The sequence below is a fragment of the Bos indicus x Bos taurus genome, chromosome 13 (genome assembly GCF_003369695.1).
Source record: "Bos indicus x Bos taurus breed Angus x Brahman F1 hybrid chromosome 13, Bos_hybrid_MaternalHap_v2.0, whole genome shotgun sequence".
Taxonomy (NCBI): Eukaryota; Metazoa; Chordata; class Mammalia; order Artiodactyla; family Bovidae; genus Bos; species Bos indicus x Bos taurus.
The window spans coordinates 63,316,150-63,333,789 of record NC_040088.1 but is presented as its reverse complement, the minus strand read 5'-3'; the positions used below and the strand labels follow the sequence as shown (position 1 = coordinate 63,333,789).

Genomic DNA, 17,640 nt, shown 5'->3' with positions numbered 1-17,640 from the left:
CCATGGACGGAGGAGCCTGGTGGGCCGCAGTCCATGGGGTTGCTAAGAGTCGGACAAGACTCAGCGACTTCACTTTCACTTTTCACTTTCATGCATTGGAGAAGGAAATGGCAACCCACTCCAGTGTTCTTGCCTGGAGAATCCAAGGGACAGGGGAGCCTTGTGGGCTGCCATCTATGGGGTCGCACAGAGTCGGACACGACTGAAGTGACTCAGCAGCAGCAGCAGCAGCAGCAGCAGCAGCAGCAAAGCCTTCCAACAGCTGTAGATCCTTTGCTTTTGCCCACTAATCCTGGCCTAATTTGAGCTATTCAGAGTCTGTAGTTGAAACTGACACTGCTGCTCAATGTTAAGGGCCATCCTGCCATCCTAAGAAGCATCATATCTTATCCAACAGCTCTGCTGAAATACTATTCCTGCTCCTACTTCTCCCAGGAGATATGTTTAGTTGTACCTATCATTAATCAGCAAAAAGGTTTCATATATGTCATCTTATGGAGAGCTCACTGCTTTTCCAAGTCCTGATTGGTTGTTGAATCATTCATGAGTTGTGCTGTCCAATATAGAAGCCACAAACCACATATGGCTATTTAGATTTAAACTAATTAAAATAAATAAAATAAAAAGTCTAGATTCTCAGATATACTAAACACATTTCAAGAGCTCAACAGCTGCATATAGGTCATAGCTTGCATACTGGAGAGCACAGACAAAGAACACTTTCATTATCACAGGAAATTCTGTTGGGGAGTGCTGTGGAGGTCAAGCCATGATCACCATGAACAACATGGTTTGGGAGAAGGAATATTTACATGGATCCAATACAGACTGAATCTATTCATTGGGCACTCCTTTTCCATAGCTACAAGATCCAGATTAAAAACAAAACAGCCACAACCATTCATGGATGGACTGAGGTATTCATGGATTTCCTTTATATCATCAGATAATAAGCATTACAGTTCTCAGCTCTGGCTGCACAGTATAATTAGTAGCTTTTAAAGCACCTTGCTGCTGCTGCTGCTGCTAAGTCACTTCAGTTGTGTCCAACCCTGTGCGACCCCATAGATGGCAGCCCACCAGGCTCCCCCATCCCTGGGATTCTTTAGGCAAGAATACTAGAGTGGGTTGCCATTTCCTTCTCCAATGCATGAAAGTGAAAAGTCACCTTAGGTGATTCCTATTTTGTAGACAAGCTTGAAAAGCACTGATTTAGCACATATATCAGCTCATCTAATCAAATAATTACATAATTAATGAATAAATTATATTCACTATTATCTGGATAGTCCACAGAAGCAAACTGAGAGGCTAGACTGGGTCCACCAATCACCACTCATGGGGGCAGGATGCTATGCTGAACTTATGTTGGAAAACTAATTTTGCATTGCTCACATTCCAATTTTTGGCAGCTTTCAACAATTCTCCTATTCATTTCTGCATAATTCTCTCCAAAACCTTCACAAAAATTATTAATACACATAATTTCTATGTTACCTCTTGGATCTTTCTCAGTTTCAGACAATAATCAGTAATTAGTGAAGAATCACTCCATTTATCTTCTCTTGATTGATATTTTATGCTCAGTTCATGATTTCTTCTTGCCATATAAGTTGTACATTTTTTACTACAGTATAAAATATAAATAATATCTTTATAGTGAGGAGTTATAGAAGATAGCCACTATTTCACTAATTTTATTCCACTTTATATTGTTTTTGTAGAAATCCAATTTTCCTTATTAAATACTGGTACAAAACAGAACTCCAAAATACTTAGGTCAATACTACTCATTGTTCAAATTCTTGCTGGAGAAATACAGTAACATTTAAGGCACAAAAGGATTATATAGAAGTTTAAATACCTATATCAGTAATAATTCAGATTGGATTTAAGGCTATTTCATCCAATAATATTTATGCTTTCCAGGGCACAGTAAAAAAAGTGGTTAAAAATACTATCTTAATTATTATTCAAGTTGCTAATAACACTGATTATTACTTGTAATATTATATGTAATATGTATAATATTACACATTATGGTAAGATTGCTATTAACAATGTTATTAACTTTTGTTGTCAAGAAGCACATTTTTAAAATTCTATCACTTGTACTTTATGCAATTACAAACTCCACAGAATATACTACAACACATATCAATTAGGTTATTATCATGAAAGTCAAAGTTTCTCAGTCATGTCTGACTCTTTGCGACCCCATGGACTATACAGTCCATGGAATTCACCAGGCTGGAACACTGGAGTGGGTAGCCTTTCCCTTCTCCAGGGGATCTTCCCAATCCAGGAATCAAACCCAGGTCTCCTGCACTGCAGGCGGGTTCTTTACCAGCTGAGCCACAAGGCATTTGCTTTTACTTCCTCTCTTTTTTGAAGTTGGTTGTGCAGTGTTAAAACATGACTATTTCAAATTAGGGGAATATTTTCATTATTAGCTATTTAAAGGACAACTGTAACTTTCCCAAAATTAGAAAACAGAAAATTCACTAAAACTCACCTGCTGCCGATCAAGGTCCTCCATGATTTGGGCCTACCCTGTTAATTCAGGGTCTTTCTCAGTATTGTTCAATAAACACCATTCACTCAAGGCAATGTTATTTTCATAAGGCTTCCACTCCTGCAATTTCATTGCTGTCTCCATAAGTTTGCTCACATTATTTATTTTGCCCAGAATTAATTTATTTTCAAAAGTATGGGTGGGGTGGAGATTTTCAGGCAGTTGTATATGGCACTTTAAAGGAAAATTGTTGTGTGATTAAAAAAATAGTTCTATTTAATTTCATTGTACTTGATATAATTTTTATTATGTGACATCATGAAAAATAGAATATTGTATATGAAATTAACAATGAAAATGGAAAAGAAGTACATAAATCTACCTATGTTTCTATAGAAATGGTTCTCCAATTTTACCCTGCATCAGAACACTCAGAGAACTTGTTAAACAAATTAAAGGACTTGAACCCCACAGCTTTTATTTCAGTAGGTCTGGAGTGAGGGCCAAGGATTTGCATTTCTAAATAAGTTCCTAGTTAATGCCCAGGCTGCTAGTCCAGGGACCACACTTTGAGAAGCATTTATACAGGAATCAAAAAGTTAAAGTTCACTACAATATTATTTTTTGGAATACACACAATGTATATGCTTAATATATCTATGGTTCTTCAAAAAATCAGTCAGTTTTAAATGAGAAATGAATGTCTGAGCTGCAAAAGGAACCAAAAAAATCAGCATCAGGAAAGAAATAGTGACAATTCCTTTTAGGTGAAAGACTTAACTCTGAGCTGATGGAGGCAAGACAGGATTATGAAATATCAATTACGTCCAATGATGTTTGTTGTAACACTGTTATAAACAGTGTTTGGAAACAATCAAAGTCCCCATTTAACAGAGGCCTAGTTAAGTAACATACCATTACTTTTACCTTTATAGACAGGTTTTCTAGTTGTAGCAATCACAGTGGGCAGAGTCTCTTCATGTTCAATATTCTTTTTTTTTAAGGCTGATCTTTTTTGATGCCCTAAAAAAAATGAGGATGGTCTTATAACCTAGAAATAACCTCATTTAAACTTTGAAAAAATTAAAATAAATCTTACTAATCTACTTCTAAAGTACAGCTTCTGTATATTTTTTTCAATATTTTAGATAAAGCAGCTTTACTAACATAAATATTGTCTAATTTTTCCTTGGTGAGTATTTGACCACCTGACAATACAGGAGACATAACAGATGAAAGTTCAATCCCTGGGTCAGAAAGATCTCCTGGAGGAGGGCATGGCAATCCATTCCAGCATTCTTGCCTGGGGAATCCCAAGGACAGATGAGCCTGTTGGGCTACAGTCCATAGGGTTGCAAAGAGTCAGACACAACTGAAGCAACTTAGCATGTAAGCATAAACAATTGCACTCATCTCACACGCTAGTAAAGTAATGCTCAAAATTCTCCAAGCCAGGATTCAGCAATATGTGAACCGTGAACTTCCTGATGTTCAAGCTGGTTTTAGAAAAGGCAGAGGAACCAGAGATCAAATTGCCAACATCTGCTGGATCATGGAAAAAGCAAGAGAGTTCCAGAAAAACATCTATTTCTGCTTTATTGACTATGCCAAAGCCTTTGACTGTGTGGATCACAATAAACTGGAAAATTTTGAAAGAGATGGGAATACCAGACCACCTGATCTGCCTCTTGAGAAATTTGTATGCAGGTCAGGAAGCAACAGTTAGAACTGGACATGGAATAACAGACTGGTTCCAAATAGGAAAAGGAGTACGTCAAGGCTGTATATTGTCACCCTACTTATTTAACTTATATGCAGAGTACATCATGAGAAACGCTGGACTGGAAGAAACACAAGCTGGAATCAAGATTGCTGGGAGAAATATCAATAACCTCAGATATGCAGATAACACCACCCCTATGGCAGAAAGTGAAGAGGAACTAAAAAGCCTCTTGATGAAAGTGAAAGTGGAAAGTGAAAAAGTTGGCTTAAAGCTCAACATTCAGAAAATGAAGATCATGGCCTCCGGTCCCATCACTTCACGGGAAATAGATGGGGAAACAGTGGAAACAGAGTCAGACTTTATTTTTCTGGGCTCCAAAATCACTACAGATGGTGACTGCAGCCATGTAATTAAAAGACGCTTACTCCTTGGAAGGAAAGTTATGACCAACCTAGATAGCATATTCAAAAGCAGAGACGTTACTTTGCCAACAAAGGTTCGTCTAGTCAAGGCTATGGTTTTTCCTGTGGTCATGTATGGATGTGAGAGGTGGACTGTGAAGAAGGCTGAGCGCTGAAGAATTGATGCTTTTGAACTGTGGTGTTGGAGAAGACTCTTGAGAGTCCCTTGGACTGCAAGGAGATCCAATCAGTCCATTCTGAAGGAGATCAGCCCTGGGATTTCTTTGGAAGGAATGATGCTAAAGCTGAAACTCCAGTACTTTGGCCAACTCATGCGAAGAATTGACTCATTGGAAAAGACTCTGATGCTGGGAGGGATTGGGGGCAGGAGGAGAAGGGGACGACAGAGGATGAGATGGCTGGATGGCATCACTGACTCGATGGACGTGAGTCTGGGTGAACTCCGGGAGTTGGTGATGGACAGGGAGGCCTGGCGTGCTGCAGTTCATGGGGTCGCAAAGAATCGGACACAACTGAGCGACTGAATTGAACTGAAGGTTACATTCAAAATCCTTCAAGCTAGGCTTCAGCAGTATGTGAACTGAGAACTTCCAGATGTATAAGCCAGGTTTAGAAAAGGCAGAGGAACCAGAGATCAAATTGCCAACATTTGTTGGATCATAGAGAAAGCAAAGGAATTATAGAAAAACATCCACTTCTGCTTCCTGGACTGTGCTGCCAAAGCCTTTGACTGTGTGGATCACAACAAACTGTGGAAAATTCTTAAAGAGATGGGAATACCAGACCACCTTACCTGTCTCCTGAGAAACTTATTTATGGATCGAGAAGCAACAGTTAGAACCTTACATGAAACAATGGGTGGGTTCCAAATTGGGAAAGGAGTATGTCAAGGCTGTATATTGTCACTCTGCTTATTTAACTTATATGCAGATTACACATGTGAAATGCTGGGCTAGATGACTCATAAGCTAGAATCAAGACTGCCAGTAGAAATATCTCAACCTCAGATATGCATATGATAATCACTTCAATGGCTAAAAGTGAAGAGGAACTAAAATGCCTCTTGATGAAGGTGAAAGAGGAAAGTAAAAAAAAAACTGGCTCAAAACACAACATTCAAAAAACTAAGGTTATGGCATCCAGTTCTATCATTTCATGGCAAATAGGAGGGGAAAGCGTGGAAGCAGTGACAGATTTTATTTTCTTGGGCTCCAAAATCACTGCAGACAGTGACTGCAGCCACAAAATTCGAAGATGCTTGTTCCTTGGAAGGAAAGCTATGACAAATCTAGATAGCATATTAAAAAGCAGAGAGACGTGACTTTGTTGACAATGTCCATATAGTTAAAGCTATGGTTTTTCTAGTAGTCATGTATGGATGTGACAGTTAGACCATAAAGAAAGTTGAGTGCCAAACAAATGATGCTTTTGAACTGTGGTGCTGGAGAAGACTCTTGAGAGTTCCTTGGACTGCAAGGAGATCAAACCAGTCAATCCTAAAGGAAATAAACCCTGAATATTCTTGGAAGGACTGATGGTAAAGCTCCAATACTTTGGCTACCTGATGTGAAGAGCTGACTCATTGGAAAAGATCTGGATGCTGGGAAAGATTGAAGGCAAAAGAAGAGGGCAGCAGAGGATGAAATGATTAGATAGCATCACCAACTTAATGGATATGAATTTGAGCAAACTCTGGGAGATAGTGAAGGACAGGGAAGCCTGCTGCTGCTGCTGCTAAGTCGCTTCAGTCGTGGCCAACTCTGTGTGACCACATAAACGGCAGCCCATCAGGCTCCCCCATCCCTGGGAGCTGCAATCCATGGGGTTGCAGAGTTAGACATGACTTAGCGACTGAATAACAACAATAACAACAAACATAAACAGTAAGAGTGTGAACCAAGAAAAAAATAATAAAAAACTGTAAAAATGTTAAAGAGGTTTTTTTTAAATGGTAGGTCAGTAAAAAAAATTTAAGCAATTAAATAAATAAATTATCAAGTAAAGTTTTTCTCTCTCTATGAAACAGTGTATCTTCATTTTCTAACAAAGAAATTTGTATTCCTACAGTGAAAAATCTAGTGCTAGAACAGAAGGAAAGTGAAAGTGAAAGTTGCTCAGTAGTGTCCAGCTCTTTGTGACCTCATGGAGTTTACAGTCCATGGAATTCTCCAGACCAGAATACTGGAGTGGGTAGCCTTTCCCTTCTCCAGGGGATCTTTCCAACCCAGGGAATGAACCCAGGTCTCCTGCATTGCAGGCAGATTCTTTACCAGCTGAGCCACAAGGGAAGCCCAAGAATACTGGAATGGGTAGCCTGTCCTTTCCATCCAGGGGATTTTCCCGATCCAGGAATCAAACCAGGGTCTCCTGCATTGCAGGTGGATTCTTTACCAACTGAGCTATAAGGAAGCCCATAATGGAAGGAGAGATACTAAAAAAAACACTATTTCAAAGATACATATTTTGAGCACTGTTTAAAAACAAAACTATGTAATAATGGAAACTGTTTCAAAATGGTCACTTGGAGAAAAATAAAAAGCAGAATGCGGCACATTTAGATGCTACTCTCAAGTTAGTAGAAAAAAATTGCATTAATGTGCTTAGTTTCTACGATATATATCTTGCATGATAAATACCACTGGAGTAATGCATAAGAAATAGGGTCTGTAAATTGGTTCTTAGACATGAATGGATTAGACAGTTGGAAGATGGTAATGGAGGAAGAAAAATGAACATATTATTTATCGTCCTTCACACTTACCCTCACATTGACTCTTTCTATTGACCCTGCTTAGTGAAAGAAAGTGAAGTTGCTCAGTTATGTCTGACTCTTTGCAATCCCATGGACTGTAGCCTACCAGGCTTCTCTGTCCATGGAATTTTTCAGGCAAGAGGTACTGGAGTGGGTTGCCATTTCCTTCTCCAGGGGATCTTTCTGACCCAGGGATCAAACCGGGGTCTCCCACATTGCAGGCAGACGCTTAACCATCTGAGCTACCAGGGAAGCCCAGTGACCCTGCTTGGGACTGATAAAAAGAGGAATATTTAAATATAAGGAAGAGGATTATAAGATGCATTTATCTCAGTCATCTGCAGGAAAGGAATGTTGAAAAAAATAATGTTGAAAAAAGGAATGTTGAAAAAAATAATGGAGTTCCAATTTAGTAGTGGTAGGCAAGGGAGCCATGCCAGAGACACCACTCATCCACTAAGAATGCATATATGTCAGATGAGCTTACTTTAGCATTTATTTTCATTTATTTTTGTTAAACTGGTTATATGACTAAGGTTAGTACAATCTGGTAATTTCCATATAATCAAACCTTTATTCATTAAAAACATCACATTGTACAATAAAAATAATATGAATTACCTGAATGTTCTTTATTCAGTGAAGGAAAATTGATGGCTTTATAAAAACCTGGCCTAGTCTTAGATGGTCTATGAAGTACTTTTGGGCGTTCAGTCATGTAAGATGAAAAGTCCTCAAAAGATACATCTAGAAATATTTAGAAAATATGTTAGCTGTGAGATGGATCATATTCATAACTATTTTTATTTTTAATACTGAAACAGTAAGTTGTCAATAAAAATAAAGAAGTTTATATAATGAAAATTAATTTTTTGAGAACATTAACTCAATTAGAATATAAAGATATATATTTAGAAGATTAGTTTGGAGATCAGAGCTAAATGAAAGAAGCAAGTCACAAAAAGCCTCAATTATAATAGAGACAGGAATTAGATAAATTGATGCTTAGGGCTAGGGGAATATGAGGATTAGAGCACACAAGTAGTGGAATTGTATTTTCAAAGTGCTGAAAGCAAGAATTCACAATCATGAATTTTATACCTAGAAAAACTATCATTCAAATATAAAGATGGAACAAACCATACCCAGATGAAAACAAACAAACAAACAAAAAAAACCCAAGAGATTTTGTTTTTATACTACCAGCCATGTCTTAAAAGAAATACTAAAGGGAATCAGTTCAGTTCAGTCACTCAGTCGTGTCTGACAATTTGAGACCCCATGGACTGCAGCAGGCCAGGCCTCCCTGTCCATCACCAACTCACGGAGTTTACTCAAATTCATGTCTGTTGAGTCAGTGATGCCATCCAACCATCTCATCCTCTGTCGTCCCCTTCTCCTCCTGTCTTCAAACTTTCCCAGCATCAGGGTCTTTTCCAATGAGTTAGTTCTTCCCATCAGGTGGCCAAAGTATTGGAGTTTCAGCTTCAGCATCAGTCCTTCCAATGAATATATAGGACTGATTTCCTTTAGGATGGACTGGTTGTATCTCCTTGCAGTCTGAGGAACTCTCAAGAGTCTTCTCTAACACCACAGTTCAAAAGCATCAATTCTTATGCACTCAGCTTTCTTTATAGTCCAACTCTCACATCCATACTGGAAAAACCATAGCTTTGACTAGACAGACTTTTGTTGGTAAAGTAATGTTTTCAATTTTTAATATGCTGTCTAGGTTGGTCATAACTTTTCTTCCAAGGAGCAAGTGTCTTTTAATTTCATGGCTGCCGTCACCATTAGCAGTGATTTTGGAGGTCAAAAAATAAAGTCTGTCACTGTTTCTACTGTTTCCCCATTTATTTGCCATGAAGTGATGGGACCAGATGCCATGATCTTAGTTTTCTGAATGTTGAGCTTTAAGATAATATTTTAACTCTCCTCTTTCACTTTCATCAAGAGGCTCTTTAGTTCTTCGTTTTCTGCTAAAAGGGTGGTGTCATCTGCATATCTGAGGTTATTTATATTTCACCCAGCAATCTTGATTCCACCTTGTACTTCATCCAGCCCAGCGTTTCTCAAGATGTTCTGCATATAATTTAAATAAGCAGGGTGACAATATACAGCCTTGATGTAATCCTTTTCCTATTTGGAACCAGTCTGTTGTTTCATGTCCAGTTGTCACTGTTGCTTCCTGACTTGCATACAGATTTCTCAAGAGGCAGGTCAGGTGGTCTGGTATTCTCATCTCTTTCTCATCTCTTTCAGAATTTTCCACAGTTTCTTGTGATCCACACAGTCAAAGGCTTTTGCACAGTCAATAAAGAGAAGTAGATGTTTTTCTGGAACTCTCTTGCTTTTTTGATGATCCAACAGATGTTGGCAATTTGACTCTGGTTCCTCTGCCTTTTCAAAATCGAGCTTGAACATCTGGAAGTTCACGGTTCACATATGGTTGAAGCCTGGCTTGGAGAATTTTGAGTATTACTTTACTAGTATGTGAGATGAGTGCAATTGTGTGGTAGTCTGAGCACTATTTGGCGTTGACTTTCTTTGTGACTGGAATGAAAACTGACCTTTTCCACTCCTGCAGCCACTGCTGAGTTTTCTAAATTTACTGGCATACTGAGTGCACCACTTTCACAGCATCATCTTTTAAGATTTGAAATAGCTCAACTGGAATTCTATCACCTCCACTAGCTTTGTTCAGAGTGATGCTTCCTAAGGCCCTCATGACTTCGCATTCTGGCTCTAGGTGAGTGATCATACCGTCGTGGTTATCTGGGTCATGAAGATCTTTTTTGTATAGTTCTTCTGTGTATTCTTGCCACCTCTTCTTAATATCTTCTGCTTCTGTTAGGTCCATACCATTTTTGTCCTTTATTTTGCCCATCGTTGCATGAAATGTTCCCTTGGTATCTCTAATTTTGTTGAAGAGATCTCTAGTCTTTCCCATCCTGTTGTTTTCCTCTATTTCTTTGCACTGATCCCTGAGGAAGGCTTTCTTACCTCTCCTTGCTATTCTTTGGAACTCTGCATTCAGATGCTTATATCTTTCCTTTTCTCCTTTGCCTTTTGCTTCTCTTATTTTCATAGCTGTTTATAAGGCCTCCTCAGACAACCATTTAGCCTTTTTGCTTTTTTTTTTTTTTTTACCTTGGGAATGGTCTTGATCCCTGCCTCTTGTACAATGTCACAGACCTCCGTCCATAGTTCATCAGGCACTCTATCTATCAGACCTAGTCCCTTGAATCTATTTCTCACTTCCACTGTATAATCATAAGGAATTTGATTTGGGTGATACCTGAATGGGCTAGTGGTTTTCCCTACTTTCTTCAATTTAAATCTGAATTTGGCAATAAGGAGTTCATGATCTGAGCCACAGTCAGCTCCCAGTCTTTTTTTGCTGACTGTATAGAGCTTCTCCATCTTTGGCAGCAAAGAATATAATCAATCTGATTTTGGTGTTGACCATCTGGTGATGTCCAAGTGTAGAATTTTTTCTTGTGTTGGTGGAAGAGGATGTTTTCTCTGACCAGTGGGTTCTCTTGGCAAAACTCTATTAGCCTTTGCCCTGCTTCATCTGTACTCCAAAGCCAAATTTGCCTGTTACTCCAAAGTAGGAAGTCCCCTAAAATGAAAATAACATCTTTTTTGGGTGTTAGTGCTAGAACGTCTTGTAGGTCATTATAGAACCGTTTAGCTTCTTCAGCATTACTGGTCGGGGCATAGAAGCTGGTTGAATTACTGTGATATTAAATGGTCTGCCTTGGAAACAGAGATCATTCTGTAGTTTTTGAGATACACCCAAGTACTGCATTTCAGACCTTTTGTTGATTATTAGGGCTACTCGATTTCTTCTAAGAGATTCTTGCCCACAGTAGTAGAGATAATAGTCATCTGAGTTAAATTCACCCCTTCCAGTCCATTTTAGCTTGCTGATTCCTAAAATGCTGACATTTACTCTTGTCATCTCCTGTTTGACCACTTCCAATTTGCCTTGATTCATGGACCTAACATTCCAGGTTCCTAGGCAATATTGCTCTTTACAGCATCGAACTTTACTTCTATCACCAGTCACATCCACAACTGCGTGTTGTTTTTACTTTGGCTCCATCTCTTCATTCTTTCTGGAGTTATTTCTCCAGTGATCTCCAGTAGCATATTGGGCACCTACCGACCTGGGGAGTTAATCTTTCAGTGTCCTATCTTTTGCCTTTTCATACTGTTCATGGGGTTCTCAAGGCAAGAATACTTAAATGGTTTGCCATTCCCTCTCCAGTGGACCATGTTTTGTCAGAACTCTCCACGATGACCCGTCCATCTTGGGTGGCCCTACACAGCATGGCTCATAGTTTCATTGAGTTAGACAAGACTGTGGTCCATGTGATCAGATTGGTTAGTTTTCTGTGATTGTGGTTTTCAGTCTGTCTGCCCTTTGATGGAGAATGATAAGAGGCTTATGGAAACTTCCTGATGGGAAAGACTGACTGAGGGGGAAACTAAAGGGAATACTTCAGGCTGAAACAAAATAACAACAGAAGGTAACTCAAATTCACATGAATAAATAAAAAAGCACCTTAAAGGTAATTATATAGGTAAATATAAATGACAATATACATTTCTACCTCTTCTTCAATTAACTGATTAAAAAGACTACATCATAAAACTGTACTGCTGGACATATAATATGACTTAATTTTATTTCTATATAAGTGCACACAATAATCCAAAAACTTAATTAAGGGAACAATTTTATTTGTGAAAACATCAAAAATAATAAAATAGTAATAAATTCCACAAAGGGGAATAGCTATAGTAAATCTTAAAAAACATTACTGAAGGAAATTAAAGAAATCTAAATAAATAAACTCAGTGTCAACAGATTAGCTAAATAGTATTCCTCTGTGTATGCATGTGTATATATATATGAACATTGTAAAACTGAAAAAGGAGTATGTCAAGGCTGTATGTTGTCACCCTGCTTGTTTAACTTATATGCAGAGTACATCATGTGACATGTTGGGCTGGATGACTCACAAGCTGGAATCAAGACCGGTGGGAAAAATATCAACAACCTTGGCTATGCAGATGATATCACTCTAATGTCAAGAAGTGAAGAGGAACTAAAGAGGCTCTTGATGAAAGTGGAAGAGGAGAGTGAAAGAGCTGGCTTAAAATTCAACATTCATAAAACAATGATCATGGCATCAAGTCTTATCACTTCATGGCAAATAGATGGGGAAAAAGTGGAAACAATGACAGATTTTATTTTCTTGGGTTTCAGAAGTGCTGCACTCAGTAAGCCAGTAAATCTGGAAAACTCAGCAGTGGCCACAGGACTGGAAAAGGTCAGTTTTCATTCCAATTCCAAAGATGGGCAATTGCAAATAATGTCCAAACTACCACACAACTGCACTCATTTCACATGCTAGCAAGGGAATGCTGTAAATCCTTCAAGCTAGGCTTCAACAGTACATGAATTGAGAACTTCCAGATATACAAGCTGGATTTAGAAAAGGCAGAGGAACCAGTGATCAAATTACCAACATCTGGTAGATCATAGAAAAAGCAAGAGAATTCCAGAAAAACATCTACTTCTGCTTCCTTGACTACGCTAAAGCCTTTGACTGTGTGGATCAGAACAAACTGTGAAAAATTCCTAAAGGGGTGGGAATACCAGACCACCTTACTTGCCTCCTGAGAAACCCGTATGCAGGTCAAGAAGCAACAGAACAGGACATGGAACAACAAACTGGTTCAAAATTGGGAAAAGAGTATGTCAAGGCTGTATGTTGCCATCCTGCTTATTTAACTTATATGCAGAGTACATCATGTGACATGCCTGGCTGGATGAATCACAAGCTGGAATCAAGATTGGTGGGAGAAATATCAATAACCTCAGATATGTAGATGACACCACCCAAATGGCAGAAAGCAAAGAAGAAATAAAGAGCTTCTTGATGGGGGTGAAAGCAAGTGAAAAAGCTGGCTTAAAACTCAACATTCAAAAAAAGAAGATCATGGCATCTGGCCCTATGACTTCATGGCAAATAGATGGGGAAACAATGGAAACAGTGACAGACTCTTTTCTTGGGCTCCAAAATCATTGCAGATGGTGACTGCAGGTATGAAATTAAAAGTCACTTGTTCCTTGGAAGAAAACCCATGACAAACCTAGACAGTGTATTAAAAAGCAGACACATCACTTTGCCTACAAAGGTCCATATAGTCAAACTATGAGTTTTCCAGCAGTCATGTACAGATGTGAGAGATGAACTATGAAAAGGCTGAAAGCTGAAGAATTGATGCTTTTGAACTGTGGTGCTGGAGAAGACTCCTGAGAGTTCCTTGGACTGCAAGGAGATGAAACCAGTCAATCCTAAAAGAAATCAACCCTGAATATTCACTGGAAGGACTGATGCTGAAGCTGAAGTGCCAGTACTTTGGCTACCTGATGTGAAGAGCCAACTCACTGGAAAAGACCCTGATGCTGGGAAAGATTGAGGGCAGCAGAAGAATGGGACAATAGAGGATGACATGGTTGGATGGCATCACTGAGTCAACGGATATGAGTCTGAGCAAACTTAGGGAGATAGTGAAGGACTGAGAAGCCTGGTAGGGTGCAGTTCATAGTGTCGCAGAGAGTCAGACTTAGTGACTGATCAACATATATGAAATAAAACAGTTATTTTAAATTCTTTATTGGGTACAGTACAGATCTCCATGTCTTTGGGGTTGGTTTCTGGAAGATTATTGTGATCTTTTGGTAGTATCACGTTGCCTTGATTCTTTGTGTTCCTTGGGCTTTAGTGTGCTGTCTTCACATCTGAAGCAGCAGTCCCCTCCTTCAGACTTACTACTGCTTTCAGGGGAGAAGTGCTTTCCATCAGCCTTGTTAGAGACCTGGAGGTTTTCTCAGACCTTGAGTGGATATACCTGCTCACATTTCTTGCTCACTCTTGTGGCAGAATTCTTAAGCTTGTATATCATCTCTGGATTCTGCAATGCACCAGGTCCAATGCTGATAACCTCCCTTTTGTTTCTCAAGTGGTGCTACATTTCAAGTTTCTGGTTTCTCTCTGGTCCACAGACACTGGACTGCTTTAGGAAAGTGCTCCATAGCTGTCTAACAAAGACTGCTCTGGCTGCCACACTCTGGAGCATCCACAGGGAGTTGGCTGCAGAATGAGGGCATGTGGATGAGGCATGTCTGACCCTGGGGGAGCTACAGGCCAGCTGGGGGTATCTGCAGGTGAGGCTCTCCCAGAAAGTTCATAGGTGGGCTCTCTGATGGAGTTCACAGCATAGTCAGAGGGAACCCAATTCCTTTAATGCTCTCCAAAAGTCTTATCTGCCTCTCTCCTGACCTCATATTGTCCTGTAACGTAGTGCTCTGAATGCTACAGGAGAGAAATGAGTCTTTTTGGCTGCACCCCAAACAGCTGTGGAAGCCTGGTGCTCAATCACTTGCTCTTCCTTTGACCTACCTCTCACCCCCTCACAGGATGGCTTTTGTTTGGCCCTACTGCTGCCATCTTAGGGAAGGTTGGCAAAGTCAAACTTTTCCGCTTATCCACTCTAATGTGTCCAAACTCATCTTTTACTCCAATGGAGTGCTGGAACTTCTTCTTGAGAAACCCAGACTTCCATTAAGGCTCTCTTATCTGTGATGACTGCCCCAGTCAGGGTTATCCAGATTCTCCTGGACCATAGCCAAGAGGAGCTGGAACCAGTTCATAAGCTACTGAAGGGTCCACAGTTAGGATGGAGGTCTGTCTTCCTATTACCTGATGCACAGGCATATAGAACTCTTCCAAGTCCCTTGGTAAATGATGCTGGATCCCAGACTCCCACAATGTCACTTTTGTTCATGGATACATGACAAATTTTTATTGTTGATAAGAGGCAGATTAGGAGCAGTATCCTGTGCCATCATGATGCTGATGTCACCTGTCATACATCTGTAGTACAGTCAGTTCTGCATTCTCTCCTGGGTTTATTTGTTGTATTATTTTTGGTCATGCCAACTGGCATGCAGGATCTTAGTTCCTGATCATGGATTGAACCGACAACCCCTCAGTGGAAGCATGGAGTCTTAACCACAGGACTACCAGTGAAGTTCCTGGTTTGTTTCTGAATGCATATTTTATAGAGAAAATTATAATTAAAATATAATCAAATGATGGGAAAGATGACCTAAATGTATGGATCACTGCTATATGCCTGTTTTTCCCCCCACATTTTATAAGGGAGTGTCTACTGCGGTGTTAGTTTCTTAGTTGTATCTGACTCTTTGTGATCCCAAGGACCATAGCCTGCCAGGCTCCTCTGTACATGGAATTCTCCAAGCAAGAATGCTAGAGTGGGTAGCTTTTCCCTTCTCTAGGGGATCTTCCTGACCGAACTAGGGTCTCCTGCATTACAGGAGAATTCTTTCCCATCTGAGCCACCAGGACACTTTGGAGTCTGTCCTTGCCTGTGCTACTCTATTGTGTGTGTGTGTTTTACGGTAAGTCATATCACCGGAGCTGCCTCTGAAAGAGATTATAGATCCTAAGACAGTGGTCTTTGGCACTGATATCAAATTTTAATGAGAATTTGCGGAATTCTTGGAAGAGCACATGTATTTTGCATGGGAGGGGGGTAGGAATCATGCGTATTTGCAACCAGAAGGAGCACGGGTGGACTGGATTCAATAACAGGCTCCACATGTTCTTGACTACCTGTATTCATGTGCTCCCACACAACTCTCATCTTGGTAATATGACTTCAGTGAATGCAAGAAAAGCAGACAAATGCAGGCAGAGACTTGAAAATTTCTTGTGCATTGATTGAGATTTGCCCCCATTCTGTGCTAAGGATCCAAGGTTACAATGTGAAGACCCCTAAGCCAATCAGATGAAAGATGAGAGACATGTAGCAAGGTCACCTCCAGTAACACTTGAGAAGCTTATTTTCTTTTAGGTTCCAAACCACTCTTTTACATTCTGCTTTGTGGTACTGGATCTGGGATTCTAAAAACTACATTTATGCTTTTCCAGGTAGCACCAAGTTAGGCTGTGCAAAACAGGGTCTGCTAGAGGGAGACTTTTGGAAAAGAACCAAGGAATTTGTTTCTCTCACTTGGTTACCAGTGCGCTTCCCAAAAGCTCATGACCCTTTTCAGTTCTGGTGAACATCATGCCAGCAATGTATCTTTTCCCCAGGAGCAGAAATTCTTTCCACGGCACAAATTGTTGGTATTCTTTCCAACATTAGAAGAACAAGTTTTATTAAACTCTCACCATCCGAGACACTAGCAGTGCTTTGTCTTCAGAAGTACATAGGAGACTTCCTGAAAAATCAGAGATACCAGCACCAGCCAAGTAACATCCTATACTGAAGTCTCTTTTAGCCCTAATAGTGGAAACTTCTGAAACTGCTTTCTCCATGACCCAGCTCAAACCAGTCTACATTGCTAACTCCCCAATCATGAACTATATAAATAGCCATGCTTTCAGGCTAAATAGTTTACTTGGCAGTTATCCAGTAAAACAACACTAACAAATGTGGGAAAAATTAAAATTAGATTGAGATATGAGAGATATGATTTAGTAACTTTGGGAATAAATGGAAAAAAGCAAATAAAAACCCACTAATCTATATGGCTGAAGGTTATTCAGAGAAAAGTATATTTTTCCTCAGTTGCTGGTAAAAATGTTAACAGCCCTTTAGGTAAACAATCTGAAAGTATTTTTCAATATTAAAAATTTATAAATGCTTTAACAATATCAATCCTAAGATATTACCCCAAAGAGATAAAAATATTCATATGTAAGAATAGATACTCATGGACACATTTACATTTAGTAGGGCGAAAAGTGTAAAAAGTCAATGACCTTCAATAGAAGAATTCTATATTATGAAATATACTGCCAGTAAAAAGGAGAAATTAAATTTCATTTTCAAGCTTGCAAGGGTTTATCTAAGATATTTCTGAAGAAAAAGTAAGATACAAAAAGAATGAAAAAAATACCACAAGAACTATTCTATGTAATTATACAGTGTTTTAATATCTTTATATATAAATTTTTACCTTCATCATCAAAGGGTGATAAAGTAATTATCTTTGTTTTATATTTACTTGGTGCAACGTGCCTGGCATAGACATTTTCTTGCTGTAAAATTGCATTTTTGCCTTTAAGTAAATCTATAATAAAATTTAAAAAGAAAAATTATATGAAATCTGAAC

At 39.2% G+C, this 17,640-nt stretch overlaps 1 protein-coding gene across 1 annotated transcript in view; it reads right to left on the bottom strand.

Moving 5' to 3' along the window:
- The window catches only part of LOC113902735 (coiled-coil domain-containing protein 7-like), a 169,077-nt gene that overhangs the window by 4,826 nt on the left and 146,611 nt on the right, over positions 1-17,640 (bottom strand). The window contains exons 24-28 of the mRNA XM_027558129.1: positions 17,485-17,598; positions 8,034-8,159; positions 3,443-3,538; positions 2,516-2,749; positions 1,498-1,627 (exon numbers count right to left, since the gene is read on the bottom strand). Of these exons, the coding sequence (XP_027413930.1) occupies positions 2,730-2,749; positions 3,443-3,538; positions 8,034-8,159; positions 17,485-17,598 (356 nt within the window). The 3' untranslated portion in view covers positions 1,498-1,627; positions 2,516-2,729. The remainder of the gene's footprint in view (positions 1-1,497; positions 1,628-2,515; positions 2,750-3,442; positions 3,539-8,033; positions 8,160-17,484; positions 17,599-17,640) is intronic.